Consider the following 16,180-nt stretch of genomic DNA (forward strand, 5'->3'; position numbering starts at 1 on the left):
TCTGGCCAACAACCATTGCTAGGTGATCTAGGGTGAGACTGGCTGCAGAAGCATCAGAGGGGCAAAGTCCCCCTTAATCGCAGAATAGTATATTTGGAAAAGACCCTAGGGTCATCTAGTCCAACCCCCTGCAATGCAAGAATTTCAGCTACAGCATCCATGACAGATGACCATCCAACCTCTGCTTAAAATCCTCCAAAGGAGGAGAGTCCACCACGTCCTGAGGGAGTCAAACATCTCTTACTGTCAGAAAGTTCTTCCTGATGTCTAGTCAGAATCTCCTGTCTTGTAACTTGGAAGTCATGGATTCAAGTCCTACGACTCGAGCAGGAGAAAATAAGCTTGCCCCTTCTTCCATGGGACAGGCCTTGAGATATTTGAAGATGGCTATCCCTCTCTCCTCTCAAGTCTCCTCTTTCTGAAGCTAAAGTAAACCCAACTCCCTCAATCGTTCCTCATCAGGCTTGATTTCCAGGCCCTTCATCATCTTGGTTGCCCTCCTCTGCGCACCTTCCAGCGTGTCAACATCCATCTTAAATTGTGGTGCCCAGAACACAGTATTCCAGGTGTGGTCTGACCAAGGCAGAATAGAGTGGTAATGCCGTATCAGCCTGAATATAAGCCGCACTCCCCCCCACCAAATTCCAACAGTGAAAAGCTAAAGCACAGCTTAAATTCGCGACCTTACAAAAATGGGCTTTTACGATATCGCTGTAGGATTTTCTTCTACGTTTGTCATTTACGGGTGTGAATGTCTGCAGAATTTTAAGGGAATGGCTTATATTTGGGTATTGTCTTTTTTTTCCTCTCCCCCTCCCTTGAATTTTTAGCTTATTTGTGGGCTTATTTGTGGGTGCGGCTTATATCCGGGCCAATACGGTATTACCGTATTTTTCGCACCATAGGGCGCACCGGACCATAGGGCGCACCCAGTTTTTTGGGGGGAAAATAAAGGGGGGGGAATTATTCCCCCCCCCCCAGGCGCGGGGCTGGGGCGGGGGAAGCTCGAGCTTCCCCCGACCCCAGCCCCCAAACAGGCAGCTCTCTGCAAGCCGTGGGAGCGCTCCCACTGCTTGCTGAGAGGTCCGCGAAGCCTGGGTGCGCTGATCTCAGCTCGCGCAGGCTTCGGCATGCTGGCAACTCTCCGCAAGCAGCAGGAGCGCTCCCGCTGCTTGCGGAGAGGTCCGCGAAGCCTGGACGCGCTGAGCTCAGCGCACGCAGGCTTCAGCATGCAGGCAAGTCTCCGCAAGCAGCGGGAGCGCTCCCGCTGCTTGCGGAGAGGTCCACGAAGCCTGTACGCGCTGAGCTCAGCGCGCGCAGGCCTGAGCATGCAGGCAACTCTCCGCAAGCAGCGGGAGCCCAGCGCTGGGCTCCCGCTGCTTGCAGAGAGGTGTGCGAAGCCTGGAGAGCGTGAGGGGTCGGTGCGCACCGACCCCTCTCACTCACCAGGCTTCAGCGAAAGCCTGCATTCGCACCATAGGACGCACACACATTTCCCCTTCATTTTTGGAGGGGAAAAAGTGCGTCCTATGGTGCGAAAAATACGGTACTTCCCTTGATCTGGACACTAGACTTCTGTGGATGCAGCCCAGAATTGCATTAGGCCTCCTTCTCCAACTCCAGGACAACAGCCCAAGGCAGGGATGCCAGGGTGCCTGTATCCCACTCACATGCAGCCCGGGCAAACAGGGGTACCCGTTGTCCAACCCATACAAAGGTCCCATTCAGATGCCCCATGTGCCACTGTGCCCCCATGACCTGGCAAGAGCTGCCCGCTCCTCCCTGCCTTGCAGAGTCACCCCCAAAGAATGTGCCATGCCCATGGATTCAAACAGCCCTTTCTAATGCCCTAACAGTATTTTTTTCTTAAGGGGGATGAATGTTTGGGTGGAGGAAATGGTATGGGGTAGTTCTCTCACACACACCCCCCCAAAAAACCCCTTGCCTTAATCTCTTCCTTGCCACAGCAACATGCAAATCTTTCCTGCCAGGCTCTGCGACATTTGGGGGTTGACCCAGATTGTTGCCTCCGGGGTTAGCATCACCCCAAGGATTAATTCAGCCCCTTGAAGCTCAGGGCTTTTTGGGCTGTGGCCCCGATCTGGTGGAACGCTCTGTCACAAAAGACCAGGGCCCTGCAGGACTTGACATCTTTCCGCAGGGCCTGCAAGACAGAGCTGTTCCACCAGGCCTTTGGCCAGGGCACAGTCTGACCCCCTCCTTCGGTAATCCTCACAGAATTCTAGCCCAACAGTTGCCATTAATTCGATTTTGAATTGATTTTAGAAGGAATTGATTTTAGAATGCTGTGTTACTTTTATTGTTGTTAGCTGCTCTGAGCCCGGCTTCGGCTGGAGAGGGTGGGGTATAAATAAAATTTATTATTATTATTATTATAGTGGTACCTCTGGTTATGTACTTAATTTGTTCCAGAGGTCTATTATTAACCTGAAACTGTTCTTAACCTGAAGCACCACTTTAGCTAATTGGGCCTCCTGCTGCCGCCACGCCGCTGGAGCACGATTTCTGTTCTCATCCTGAAGCAAAGTTCTTAACCCAAGGTACTATTTCCGGGTTAGTGGAGTCTGTAACCTGAAGCATATGTAACCTGAAGCGTATGTAACCCAAGGTACCACTGTATTATTATTATTATTATTATTATTATTATTATTATTATTATTATTTTAAGTGCTGGAAACTCAGCTCTGGAAGGTGGGAGCAAAACAGCAGAGAAATGTGCTTCCTCTGAGCGCATGCAGAGTGCAGTTCCCTCTCTGCTGGGGCACAGCCGTTGTCGGAGAATAGGCAGGCAGCCTTTATCTCTTTTGGTTTCATGGCATTCATATCCCGCTATTCTCCCCCTTCCACATTTAATCCTCACAACAGCCCTGTGAGTTATGTCAGGCTGAGAGGAAGGGACGCTGACCCCCAAGGTCACACCCGGTGAACTTCCAGGCCAAGTGCAGGGATTTGAACCCAAGTCCGATGCTGAAACCACTATGCAACACTGGCTCTCAGAGACAAAAAGCATTTTGGGGGTTGTGGCCCCCTCTGAACAGGGCAAGGGATGAGGCAGCAGGCTTGCCCCAGGAGCAATGTCAAGGCTGAATCTCCTGCCACAGCCCCGCTCGTTTGGGACAAGGCCTGGGAGATGGCCTGGGGCACATCTGGGGAGCCAGATGTGGGCTTGCGAGGAGAAGCCATCTTCGCCCCAACTCCAGGAAAGGCATTACAAAAGGAGTTACAAACAGACCCATAGAAGGTGCGGTGGGGAGGCAGGTCCCTTCTAAACAAAGGAAGGATTTCTTCCCCCATCGTTCTGCCTGGACGCTGAGGTCCAGCGCCGAGGGCCTTCTGGCGGTTCCCTCATTGCTAGAAGCAAAGCTACAGGGAACCAAGCAGAGGGCCTTCTCGGTAGTGGAGCCCGCCCTGTGGAACACCCTCCCACCAGATGTCAAAGCGATAAACAACTACCTGAGATTCAGAAGACATCTTCAGGGAAGTTTTTAATCTGTGACATTTTAGTGTATTTTTGGTCTCTGTGGAAGCCGCCCAGAGTGGCTGGGGAAACCCAGCCAGATGGGCGGGGTACAAATAATAAATTATTATTATTATTATATAAGGGGAAAGGATCCACAATCAGAAGCAGTAATACTTCAGAATGCCGGTTTCTGGGAATCACCGGGATTCCAGCTTCTTTCGCACCCGGGTCCTGCTTGCGGGGTTCCCACAACGGGTATCTGGTTGGCCACTGTGAGAGCAGGACTCTGTGTACTAGATGGGACACACTGGCCTGATCCACCAGGCCCTTCGCCGCTCCTTAGCTTCACTGGGAGTAGCGACCAGCTACGCTCAACCAATGGAGCCTCCAGATGCTGGCGCAGTCTACCTCCAAATCCCTGTGGATCACAAGCAAGGAGGGTGCTGCTGCTGCCCATTGGAGTATCTGTTTGGCCACGGTGCGAACCGGACGCTTAGGCCAGATGAGGATTTTTGGCCTGATCCGGCCACCAGGCTCTTAAAGAGAGGGAAGAGGCCTGGCAAAGGAGGCAGGGTGGGAGTGGTGGAGCAGAGCACCAGAGAAACCCAGGCAAATATCCAGGCAGATTTATCCGTCTGCACCCTGTAGAGGCCTGGCCAGCCTTGGCAACTGTCACCCCCACCCCCGGCGCTGCAGTTGCTCCAGTCGTGTAAAAATCAGCCCCAAGTCTTTGATTCCTTTTAAGGAGCCCTGCGCTCAGTGCCTCGCCTCTCTCGCTCCCTGGGGCGGGTGAGCTGGAAAATCGCTTTGAGTCGCAAAAGGAGAACAATAAAAGAGAGAGAGAGAGAGGTCTGCGGGCTTCTTCCTGTTGGCTGAGTCAGTTTGGCTAGCCAGACCTCCCCTTCCCTCATTGCAAAAGTCAAGGGGTAGAGAGATCGCCCATGGGATCATCACATTAAACGCCCACCCAAAAATTCCCGGGCACCCAACTTGTTCTCGGATAGAATCACGGGAAGCTGTCTTCGTCGACCGAGTCAGACCATCGGTCCACCTAGCTCAATAAGGTTGACTCTGACTGGCAGCAGCTCTGCAGGGAGATTTCCAGCACTACCTGGCAATGCCGCCCTGAGCTGAACCTGCAAAGCAGGCGCTCTAACCACTGAGCAACATTGCCCTCGCTCCATGACACCCCTCTCCCTGCCTCCGCGCCAGACAATTTCCAGCAGGCAGCTAATTATTCCATGCCCATCACCACCAAAAAACCAGCTTTCTTTTGACCATAACAATGGCTTTGGGGGGGGGCACAGCAGGGCACCCCAACTCAGCCCCCTCCTGGCAGCATAGCCTCTGGCTTTCTTCACATGCAGGCTGCAATGACCCATGCTGGGTGGTGTTATAAGAATTCTAAGGTCCCAAATACAAAATAAACCTTCATAAATGTACAAGGCAAACACATACATACCGTAAGTATATAAACCACGTGTCTGAAATAGTACAGGAGAACAATACTCAAGCCATTTTGACTCTCCCAAATTGTCCTCAAATCTGCAAGGAGGAAGGAAATGGGAAAACCTCGCCATTGACTTCTGCTTACCTGTCTTAAGGGCTTATTTGTGTATGAATAGGGGGAGCCTGTGACCTGAATTCAGGAATTCAGAAGTAGAGACATCGCCAACAAAGGTCTGTATAGTTAAAGCCATGGTTTTCCCAGTAGTGATGTATGGAAGTGAGAGCTGGACCATAAAGAAGGCTGATCGCCAAAGAATTGATGCTTTTGAATTATGGTGCTGGAGGAGACTCCTGAGAGTCCCATGGGCTGCAAGAAGATCAAACGCATCCATTCTTAAGGAAATCAGCCCTGAGTGCTCACTGGAAGGACAGATCGTGAAGCTGAGGCTCCAAGACTTTGGCCACCTCATGAGAAGAGAAGACTCCCTGGAGAAGACCCTGATGTTGGGAAAGATGGAGGGCACAAGGAGAAGGGGGCGACAGAGGACGAGATGGTTGGATAGTGTTTTCGAGGTTACTAGCATGAGTTTGACCAAACTACGGGAGGCAGTGGAAGACAGGAGTGCCTGGCGTGCTCTGGTCCAGGGGGTCACGAAGAGTCGGACACGACTAAACGACTAAACAACAACAACAACAACAAAACCATCACAAAAGAATGGTCAGGCTGCCCAGGTAAAGCAATCAGTGACCATTATCAGGTATCCTAGCAAACAGGATTTCTGCTGGAGACTGCCTCTTGTGATGTATTTCTGCTGTAGACCACCCCTTTCTGTGATGTATGTATGATGTTTTGGGGGGTGGTCTCTGGCTACGAGGTGGGCAATTTCAAAAGTCTATCTAAGGCCTTGCACACCATTGTTCTGGGTCCCTCCTTCCTCCTGCGTGTGGTGAGTGAAGACCCTGTTGCAACAGATCAATAAAGATCAGGCTTACTAGCTGCTTTGCTTCTCGATATTCTCTGGCTGGCCTCTGTTATTTTCTCCCACCAATAGGGAACACACTGAAGGACTCTATACAGGCTCTTGGATACCCCATAAGGGAAAAGGAGCAGGTTTTTTCTATAACAGTGGGTAACCGTTAGGGACTAGCCACTTACTGAGCAGAGAGTCATCCTCAGGGGTCTCTGCACCGGTCATGCTTGCAGGGGGAGGGAGCCGGACAGGAGGAGGAGATGGAAGGTCTGCAGAGAAGAGAAGAAAAGAAAAGAGAAGAGAAGGAGGAGAGGAAAGGAAAAACCAGTTTTGTTATTGAAAATTCTAGTGCCTGACTAACAGAAAAGGAAGGAGACAGAAATTTGGAAGGAAGGATGGAGAGGTTTGGTTATTGAGGCAGTTGAGGAAGGAATAATAGAATCATAGAATTGTAGAGTTGGAAGGGACTCTGAGGGTTGTAAGAATTTATAAATCTCAAATATATAAATCATATGTTCATAAATTTACAAGGCAAACACACACATAAGTACAGTGGTACCTCGGGTTACATACGCTTCAGGTTACATACGCTTCAGGTTACAGACTCCACTAACCCAGAAATATTACCTCAGGTTAAGAACTTTGCTTCAGGCTGAGAACAGAAATCGTGCTCCGGCTGCGCGGCAGCAGCAGGAGGCCCCATTAGCTAAAGTGGTGCTTCAGGTTAAGAACAGTTTCAGGTTAAGTACGGACCTCCGGAACGAATTAAATACTTAACCTGAGGTACCACTGTATATAAACCACATGCCTGAAATAGTACAGGAGACCCATCCTGAAGTCATTTTGACTCTCCCAAATGGTCCTCAAATATTTCTCTATAGGGAGGAAGGAAATGGGAAAGCCATATCTATTGTCTTTTGCTTACCTGTCTTAAGGGCGTATTTGTGTGTGAATACGGTGAACCTGTGACCGCTCACCGGGATTCAGGAATTTAAAGTATTTACCATCGCAAAGGAAAGGCCAGGCTGCTCAGGTAAAGCGATCAGTGACCATTAACAAATATCCTGGCAAACAGGTTTTCTGCTGGAGACAGCCTCTTGTGATATATTTCTGCTGTAGACCACGCCCTTCTGTGATGTATGTATGATGTTTTGGGGGTGGTCTTGTGCTACAGGGTGGGCAATTTCAAAAGTCTATATAAGGGTTTAATGGGATGCGGGTGGCACTGTGGGTTAAACCAGAGAGCCTAGGGCTTGCCGATCAGAAGGTCGGCGGTTCGAATCCCCACAACGGGGTGAGCTCCCGTTTCTCAGTCCCTGCTCCTGCCAACCTAGCAGTTCGAAAGCATGTCAAAGTGCAAGTAGATAAATAGGTACCGCTCCAGCGGGAAGGTAAACGGCGTTTCCGTGCGATGCTCTGGTTCGCCAGAAGCGGCTTAGTCATGCTGGCCACATGACCCGGAAGCTGTACGCTGGCTCCCTCGGCCAATAAAGTGAGATGAGCGCCGCAACCCCAGAGTCAGTCACGACTGGACCTAATGGCCAGGGGTCCCTTTACCTTTACCTTGGGCTCCAGGGTGGGCAATTTCAAAAGTCTATATAAGGGTTTATGCACCATTGTTCTGGGTTCCTCCTCCCTCCTGCATGTGATGAGTGAGGACCCTGTTGCAACAGTTTGATATAGATCAGACTTACTAGCCACTTTGCTTCTCAATGTTCTCTGGCTGGCCTCTGTTATTTTCTCCTACCGATAGGGAACCCACTTAAGGACTCTATATGGGCTCTTGGATACCCCATAAGGGAAAAAGGACAGGGTTTTCCCCCCCCCTTATAACATGGTCATCTAAAATGCTGAAATATGCAGCTGTCCCAGATGGGGACTGATCCTGCAACCTTGGCATCATCAGCACCACGCTCTAACCAACTGAGGAAGGTAGAAAGGGCAGGAAAGTTTGGCTATTGAGTGCTGAATTGTCAGCCATCAATAGGAGGGAAGGAAGTAGACATATGGGGCAGGATGGGGGGCCAAGACGAAAGGACCAAGCATGGGCACGCTCACTGCTATGCTCCCCAACAACGACCCTCACCTCAATGTCCTCCCAGGCACACCCCTCACAACCCCCTCTCTACAGCCCGCCTGCCTCCCCCCACCCATCTGAAATGCCTCCATTGCCCCATCTGTTCAGATGGGGTCAGCAAACTTTTTCAGACAGGGGTCAGCAAACTTTTTCAGCAGGGGGCCGGTCTACTGTCCCTCAGACCTTGTGGGGGGCCGGACTATATTTTTTTGAGGGAAATAATGAACAAATTCCTATGCCCCACAAAAAACCCAGAGATGCATTGTAAATAAAAGGACACATTCTACTCGTGTAAAAACACGCTGATTCCTGGACCGCCCGTGGGCCGGATTTAGAAGGTGATTGGGCTGAATCCGGCCCCCCGGGCCTTCGTTTGCCTACCCAAGAGCCAGGAGAGCTGTGGTCCTCCACACCCGCAGTGATGCTCTCCCAAAATGGGTGATGACATCAGAAACAGTTGCGCCCCCACCTCCCCAAAGCCAACCAGACCAGAGGAGTTTATAACTGCAGGCGAAGGATAAGCATGGTTCAGGATAGAACATCTGGGGGGAAATGATCTCTGCGCATTGTTTTGAATTTCCTCTGAATTCTGACGCAGGTTTGCAGGTCTGTGGGTGTGTCTGAGGGCTGTATGGGGAAGGGAACATGAAACAGCATGGGTGTGTGTGCAGAGGTTTGTGCTTCCAACGCCCCCCACCCACCCACCGGATCTATCCCCCTCCCCGCCTTCAAACCCCCCCATCTTGGCAACCCCCTTGGCTCCCAGATAGAGGGCCGTAGCCCCAAACTTCCAAAGGACTCGCCCCACCAGATCCTGCCTCCCCTTGGAATGCCTCCCAGGGAGCAGAAATGGTCTGGGGTTTTCCCCCAACCAAGATGTCAAAAGGAGCGGAGCGCCTTAAAATAAAAATACATGCATGTGCAGAGACCCAAATTCTGCAGCAGGCCCAGGCAGCAGAGGAGCGACTGCTCCCAACATAAACTTTACACACCCAGCCCGCTTTTGCAAGCAGGGATCTAGACCTCTCTCTCTCTCTCTTTCCCCCCTCGGCTTTTTAAAAGTAATTTGTTTTCTCTTCTAAAAGCTTTTGCTTACGGGATGAAAAACACAAACACGCACGCAACAGCTGCTGCCTTGTTTGCAAGAGGGGCCCATCGGCTTGCACGCAAAACATCTCTGGCAGCAAGTGGTGTAGCTGGTGTACAGGGGGAGGGTTGTCGCCAATGCCAGCCCTACTCAGAGTAGACCTACTGAAGCTCACGAGCGTGCAGGACTTGGGTTCATTTGTTTCAGTGGGTCTGCTTCGAGGAGAATGGGACTGGATGCGCCCCAACAAATTTAAAGCACATTCCCCCCTGGGAAATGTAGTTTGGCCCCTACCAAGAGTGCTACAGTTCCCAGCACCCACAAGAAACTACAGTTCCCAGCACCCACAAGAAACTACTATTCCCAGATTTCTTCTTTGGGTATGTGTGTGTGTGCTTTAAATCCATGATGTGTATGCAGCCAGTGTTTGTTTTCCCCTCTGAAAGTCCCTCCAAATGCACACCTCTATATCAATTAGGGCATGACCATTTGTGTTTTGGGAACCTGCACCCCAACATCTCTGCAGGGGGAATAAAGGTGTGCACCCCACACCTTAGCTGCCTTATGCCAAATCAAACATACACCGCATTGAGCTCAATAACATCAACACTGGCTGGCAGCAACACTGGGGTTTCAGGTATTTGCACCCTTACGGGCAGATGCTGCCAGAAATTGAACCCAGGGCCTTGCAGTATTTTGGCAAATAATCTCAGCACTCTCAGCCTTGCTCCTAAGCAGAGGAGCCGACACACGCCCTGCGCCGACCTAAGCTAGAAGGCAGAATCTGGTCTATTCCTGGTTGGTTGTCCTTTAAAAAAAAATGGTTCAGGGACAGATGAAGGTGGATTCTGTTCCTTCTCTCCCAAGCTTCCAACTCCCGCACTGAGAGGCAGTATGGCATAGTGGTTAGAGTGTCGGACCAGGACCTGGGAGACCAAGGTTCAAATCCCCCCCAACTCAGCCATGACCTTGACGACCAATTCCTGCCTCTCAGTCTAACCTACCTCACAGGGTTGTTGTGGGGGTGAAATGTGGGGGGGGGGGAGAAAGACCATGTCGGAGGCAAAGGTAGGATAGAACGGCAATAAATAAAGGAACCGGGAAGCTGGAAATGAGCACAGATGCTCTGGATAGTCGAAGGGGCCGGAGGCGACTTCTCCTGCCGAGACGCCGCAGACAAGACAGGCCTCCGCCTTTCCAAAAAGCCTCCCCCACAGTTGGATGGGCCTCTTGGGTCGGGAATGGGATGGGGCCGGCAGGGACTCATCTCGCCAGCGGCTCTGGAAACCGCCCCAGGCCTCTCCTGCCCACGGCTCAGGCAGGAATCCGGAACCAGACGCCCTCCGCGGCACGACCGGGCATGCCGCAGGCTCTTGCCGGTTGCCAGCACAGACCAGATGCCCCAAATGGGAGCTCAGGAGCAGGGTCTGGTGGGCGAGAGGCATCGGGAGGCGAAGAACAGAGGAAGAAGAGTCCTGGTGGATCAGACCAGTGGCCCTTCCAGTTCAGCATCCCCTTCTCCCAGTGGCTCCCAGTTGCCCCTTATAGGAAACCTGCTAGAAAAATGCAACCTGTGCTGCTGAAAGAAGTAGTGCGACTCATGCAACACGCTGGCGATTAATGTACTCAGAACAATAATTATACATACATTAGCAACCTTCCAAGAAAAATACAAAACATTAAACAAACCACAAAGACTTGCGAACGACCCAGCCTAAAATGATCTTATAATGTCTTGTTTGAATAGATTTTTCAAATGCTTAACTCAGTCAGTTCATGAAGATAACAACAAAAGGTAAGTTCAATGATATTCACAATACAATATTGTGAATATTCACAATATTCACAATGGGACGTGGGTGGCACTGTGGGTTAAACCACAGAGCCTAGGACTTGCCGATCAGAAGGTCAGCGGTTCGAATCCCCGCCACGGGGTGAGCTCCCGTTGCTCGGTCCCTGCTCCTGCCAACCTAGCAGTTCAAAAGCACTTCTGGTTGCGCCAGAAGTGGCTTAGTCATGCTGGCCACATGACCCGGAAGCTGTATGCCGGCTCCCTCGGCCAATAAAGCGAGATGAGCGCCGCAACCCCAGAGTCGGCCACGACTGGACCTAATGGTCAGGGGTCCCTTTACCTTACAACTCTACTAGCATCTCTCAGTATTGTGAATATCATCGAACTTACCTTATGTTGGTATCTTCATGAACTTATTTAATAGACTGAGTTAAGCGTTTGAAAAATCTATTGAAACCAGACATTATAAGTTCCTTTTAGGCTGGGTAGTTTGCAAGCTTTTGTGGCTTTGTTTAATGTTTTGCATTTCCCTCACGGGAAACGAGCAAGCACAATTCGAGCACAATTTCACTGTGGATTTGAACACTGCACCAAATCCAAAGGCAACTTGCACCGGTAGAACCTCAGCGCGTGACAGATTGTGCAATCTGAAGAAAGTCACCCGCAACCTGCAATATTCATTCTCCCATGCCGCAACACCCCAGTAGGCGATGGTAACTTAAGAGCTTCGTTAGAGGCAACCTTTTTATTCTACATTTCCCCCGTAAAATGGGAGCTTTTGTTTGTATTATTTAGGAGCTAAAATCTCCATCAGAGAATTACAGGGTCCTCTAGCTCAGCAGGAATCACAGCGGAAGAATTCCTGATAGACAGTCACCCAACCTCTGTTTAAAAATCTCCAAGTCCACCACCTTCTGAGGTTGTCCTGTGGTCTAAACCACTGAGCCGCTTGGGCTTGCCGGTCAGAAGGTCGGCAGTTCGAATCCACACAACAGGGTGAGCTCCCGTCGCTCTGCCCCAGCTCCTGCCAACCTAGCAGTTCGAAAGCAAAGTGCAAGTAGATAAATAGGTACCACTGCGGTGGGAAAGTAAACGGTGTTTCTGTGCGCTCTGGCACTTGTCACGGTGTTCCATTGCGCCAGAAGCAGTTTACTCATGCTGGTCACATGACCTGGAAAGCTGTCTGTGGCCAAACGCCGGCTCCCTCGGCCTGAAAGCGATATAAGCGCCGCAACCCCATAGTGGACTTTGACTGGGCTTAACTGTCCAGGTTTCTTTTTTATGACTGATACCCGCATTCTGGTTAAAAAGGGACGCGGGTGGTGCTGTGGGTTAAACCACAGAGTCTAGGACTTGCCGATCAGAAGGTCGGCCGTTCAAATCCCCGTGATGGGGTGAGCTCCCGTTGCTCGCTCCCTGCTCCTGCCAACCTAGCAGTTTGAAAGCACGTCAGAGTGCAAGTAGATAAATAGGTACCGCTCCGGCGGGAAGGTAAACGGCGTTTCCGTGCTCTGCTCTGGTTCGCCAGAAGCAGCTTAGTCCTGCTGGCCACATGACCCGGAAGCTGTACACCAGCTCCCTCGGCCAATAAAGCGAGATGAGCGCCGCAACCCCAGAGTCGGCCACGACTGGACCTAATGGTCAGGGGTCCCTTTACCTTTACCGACATTCCGACATTTGCAATCCAACTGATATCTGCGCTCTGACCCACACATACGTCCAGGACCAGCCAATTTGGTTGAGGAACCATTGCAAATTTCTCCCCCGTCCTGCCCACCCATGTATGAAGGTGTTGGAAGCCCTGTTACACCCAGCTCAGGACTTCCTGCAAGGAGCTGCACCCCAGGGTGCTGCCAGCTCTACAGCCGGAGTTTCTTCGGGATGGGGGACTTTGGGGATTGAATCTGGAGACATCTTGTACCCCACCGCTAGACCAAGACCCAACTGGCCTCTTACCTGTGGGGAAGAGAGGCTCGATGGTGGGTAGAGGCTTGTCCGGGGAGACTGTTCCGCTGCCGTTCTCGCCACTTCCATACCCATCTGCAAGGGAAGGCAAGAATCACGACGTGAGTGTCACCTGAGCCAGCATAGAGTCATAGCACTGTATAATTGGAAGGGACCCCTGAGGTTCATCTAGCCCAACCCTTGGCAATGCAGGAATCGCAGCAGAATAATAATAATTAATAATAATAATAATAATAATAATAATAATAATAATAATTGTTAAGTTGTGGGTGAACATATCAGACGACCCAGCGATTCTTCAGACAGCTCTTGTTTATTCACAGGTCAGAACAGAACTGAACTGAAGGGTTCAGCCAGCCTGCATATATAGAACTCCAGTACAATGTAACTGTAACAGCTTTCTGTAACTATCCAATCACTGAATGTCACTTTCGATCCCTTATTTGCATATGTGGACCTGAACTATCTCCAGTATCTCCCTGCTGGCCCAGGGTGAGAACTTCCAGTACATAACAATAATAATTAGAGTTTATATACCATCCTACACCTGGAGGTCTCAGGGCGGTTCACGGAAAAGATCACAAGATATAGCAGAATAATAGTGTTGGTCCTGACCTTTAAAGCCCTAAACAGCCTCGGCTCAGTATACCTGAAGGAATGTCTCCACCCCCATCGTTCTACCTGGACACTGAGGTCCAGCGCCAAGGGCCTTCTAGCGGTTCCCTCCCTGCGAGAAGCTAAGTTACAGGGAACCAGGCAGAGGGCCTTCTCGGTAGTGGCGCCCACCCTATGGAACACCCTCCCATCAGATGTCAAGGAAATAAACAACCATCTGACTTTTAGAAGACATCTGAAGGCAGCCCTGTTTAGGGAAGCTTTTAATGTTTAATAGATTATTGTATTTAAATATTCTGTTGAAAGCCGCCCAGAGTGGCTGGGGAAACCCAGCCAGATGGGCGGGGTATAAATAATAATGGTAATAATATATTATTATTATTATCATTATTACTACTACTACTATAATAAAAACAACAACCCAATAACACCTTCCCCAGAAAATAGCCACCGTTTAAAATGATATAGGATGTCAAACAGATGAACCAAAGGCCTGGTTAAAAAGGTACATTTTTGTCTGGCACCTAAAAGTGTGTAATGAAGGCACCAGGTGAACTTCCCTGGGGACAGCATTCCACAGACAGGGAGCCACTGCAGAGAAGGCCCCGTTCTCATGTTGCCACCCTATGGACCTGTCAAGGAGGAGGCGCACAAAGGAGGGCCTAAGAGGATGATCTCAGGGTCCAGGTAGGTTCATATGGGAAGAGGCAGTCCTTGAAGTATTGCGGTCCTGAGCTGTTTAAGGCTTTGTGGGTCAAAACCAGCACTTTGAATTGGGCCTGGGAGCAATTTGGTAGCCAGTGCAGTCGGGCCAGGATCGGTGTAATGTGCTCAAACCGTCTTGCTCTGGTGAGCAACTTGGCCGCTGAATTCTGCACTAGCTGAAGTCTCTGAACCATCTTCAGAGATGGAGAGTCCACCCACTTCCTAGGAAATACTCTAAGTTCTGCTCCGAACCCTTGGCCTGTGCTATTAGACAACATAGCGAGATCTACAGAGCAGTTCACAACTCAGTTGAATATCAGTGGGTTTCATTTGCAGATGATACAAAACGTCACACTGGTATCCAAAGGCTGTTGCAAACAATAAATACTTTTGGTCAAATTTCTGACTACTCTATTATAAACTGGGTTAAATCAGAACTGGTGCCAATGGCGAAAAGGTGCTAACACATTCAAGAAATATCAGTTCTGCATTATTCTGTTGGGAGCCATCCAGAGGGGCAGGGTATAAATATATTATTATGGGCAGGGTATAAATATATTATTATTATTATTATTATTATTATTATTATTATTATTATTACTACTACTACTACTATTTGTTCAGTACGTAGGTATTTTAATTCCAAGAGATATAATCCAGTTACTACCAGGTAATAGGAACAACATAATCAAAGAGGTTTCCTTAGACATTGACAGGTAGGAGTCATTAAACCTTACCCTTTGGGGAAGAGTAAATGAATATTACTCCCATATTATATTCACAGTCCATATTCCCAGAAAATAAGCTCATTATTAAAGAAATGCCTATGGGGTTCTTCAACTCCAAGATTACCATTATTAAAAACGCAATTAAACAAGGAGAAAAGTATTCGGATGTATAAATACCAATGTGGGAGTGAGTTAAAATTGTCAGATGATAATATTATCCTAAATCACACTCTTAACGATGTGCGGTTTGACAGTGGGTCAACAGAGATGGACTCTTCGTACCCTTACTTTTGCCAAAAGACTGATATTGATCCATTGGAAAGATAATACTATGCCCCCCCCCTTTGATCAATAGATAGAACATATGATAGAACATATTTCTTGTGACATACGAACAGATTGCTTTTAGACATATGTTGTGAATGGATATATATATATATAATCATATTTGGAATGCAGTTTTTCTGTTTTTTATCTCCTTCAATTTATTTCTCCACTGAAAATGAAATATAAATACACAAAGAGCCTTCTCCTAATCCACGAATTTGTCCAATCCTCTTTTAAAGCCGTTCAAGGTGTCGGCTATCATTGCCTCTTGTGGGAGGGAGTTCCACAGGTGAACTCTGCACTCTGTGAAGGACTTTATTTTGTCTGACTTGAATCTTTAGACACGCAGCTTTTGCAAAAACAAGATTCGGACATTGCGGCAAGCTCCGCCGTACGTCCTTCACATAGCCAAACGTGGTGCTTTGGAAGAGGCGGAAAGTTCCCCAGCCCAACCCTCACCTCCGGACGCCTCGTCCGCTAGCAGATCCTCGTCGTCAGAAAGCTCTGCGTATTTCCTCCAGCGCTGGCGCACGGCCTCCGATTCTGTGTCTTCAGGGAAGGAGGACTCATCCGACCGCTTGGACGCGTGAGCCACCTGAAAGCAGGGAAAGTAGAGCGGTTAGGTGGAAGAAGGATGCTACTCTCATCTTGAGCATGGAGCACCCACTTTCTCTCTCCCCTACCAGGATCCGTCCCAGGAAAGGTTGCCGCCACCTGCCGTTCTAGCCAGGTTGCAGATCCTCTACAACTTGGCCTCCTCTGCCACCCCAACAGGGCAGGATTTAGGTTTGATGAGGCCCTAAGCTACTGAAGGTAATGGGGCCCTTTATACAGTGGTACTTCAGGTTACAGACGCTTCCGGTTACAGACTCCGCTAACCCAGAAATAGTACCTCGGGTTAAGAACTTTGCTTCAGGATGAGAACAGAAATCGTGCTCCGGCGGCGCAGTGGCAGTGGGAGGCCCCATTAGCTAAAGTGGTAC

The 16,180-nt window shown here is 49.7% G+C and overlaps 1 protein-coding gene across 7 annotated transcripts in view; it reads right to left on the bottom strand.

Annotated features, from left to right (window-relative positions):
• HSPG2 (heparan sulfate proteoglycan 2) overlaps positions 1-16,180 on the bottom strand; it is a 215,202-nt gene that overhangs the window by 150,745 nt on the left and 48,277 nt on the right. For 6 of the 7 annotated variants that reach the window (XM_053401047.1, XM_053401042.1, XM_053401044.1 and 3 more), the window contains exons 2-4: positions 15,657-15,792; positions 12,814-12,897; positions 6,087-6,170 (exon numbers count right to left, since the gene is read on the bottom strand). In XM_053401047.1, the coding sequence (XP_053257022.1) occupies positions 6,087-6,170; positions 12,814-12,897; positions 15,657-15,792 (304 nt within the window). The remainder of the gene's footprint in view (positions 1-6,086; positions 6,171-12,813; positions 12,898-15,656; positions 15,793-16,180) is intronic. The other variant, XM_053401046.1, reaches the window with a different exon arrangement.

This window comes from Podarcis raffonei, chromosome 8, assembly GCF_027172205.1.
Source record: "Podarcis raffonei isolate rPodRaf1 chromosome 8, rPodRaf1.pri, whole genome shotgun sequence".
Taxonomy (NCBI): domain Eukaryota; kingdom Metazoa; phylum Chordata; class Lepidosauria; order Squamata; family Lacertidae; genus Podarcis; species Podarcis raffonei.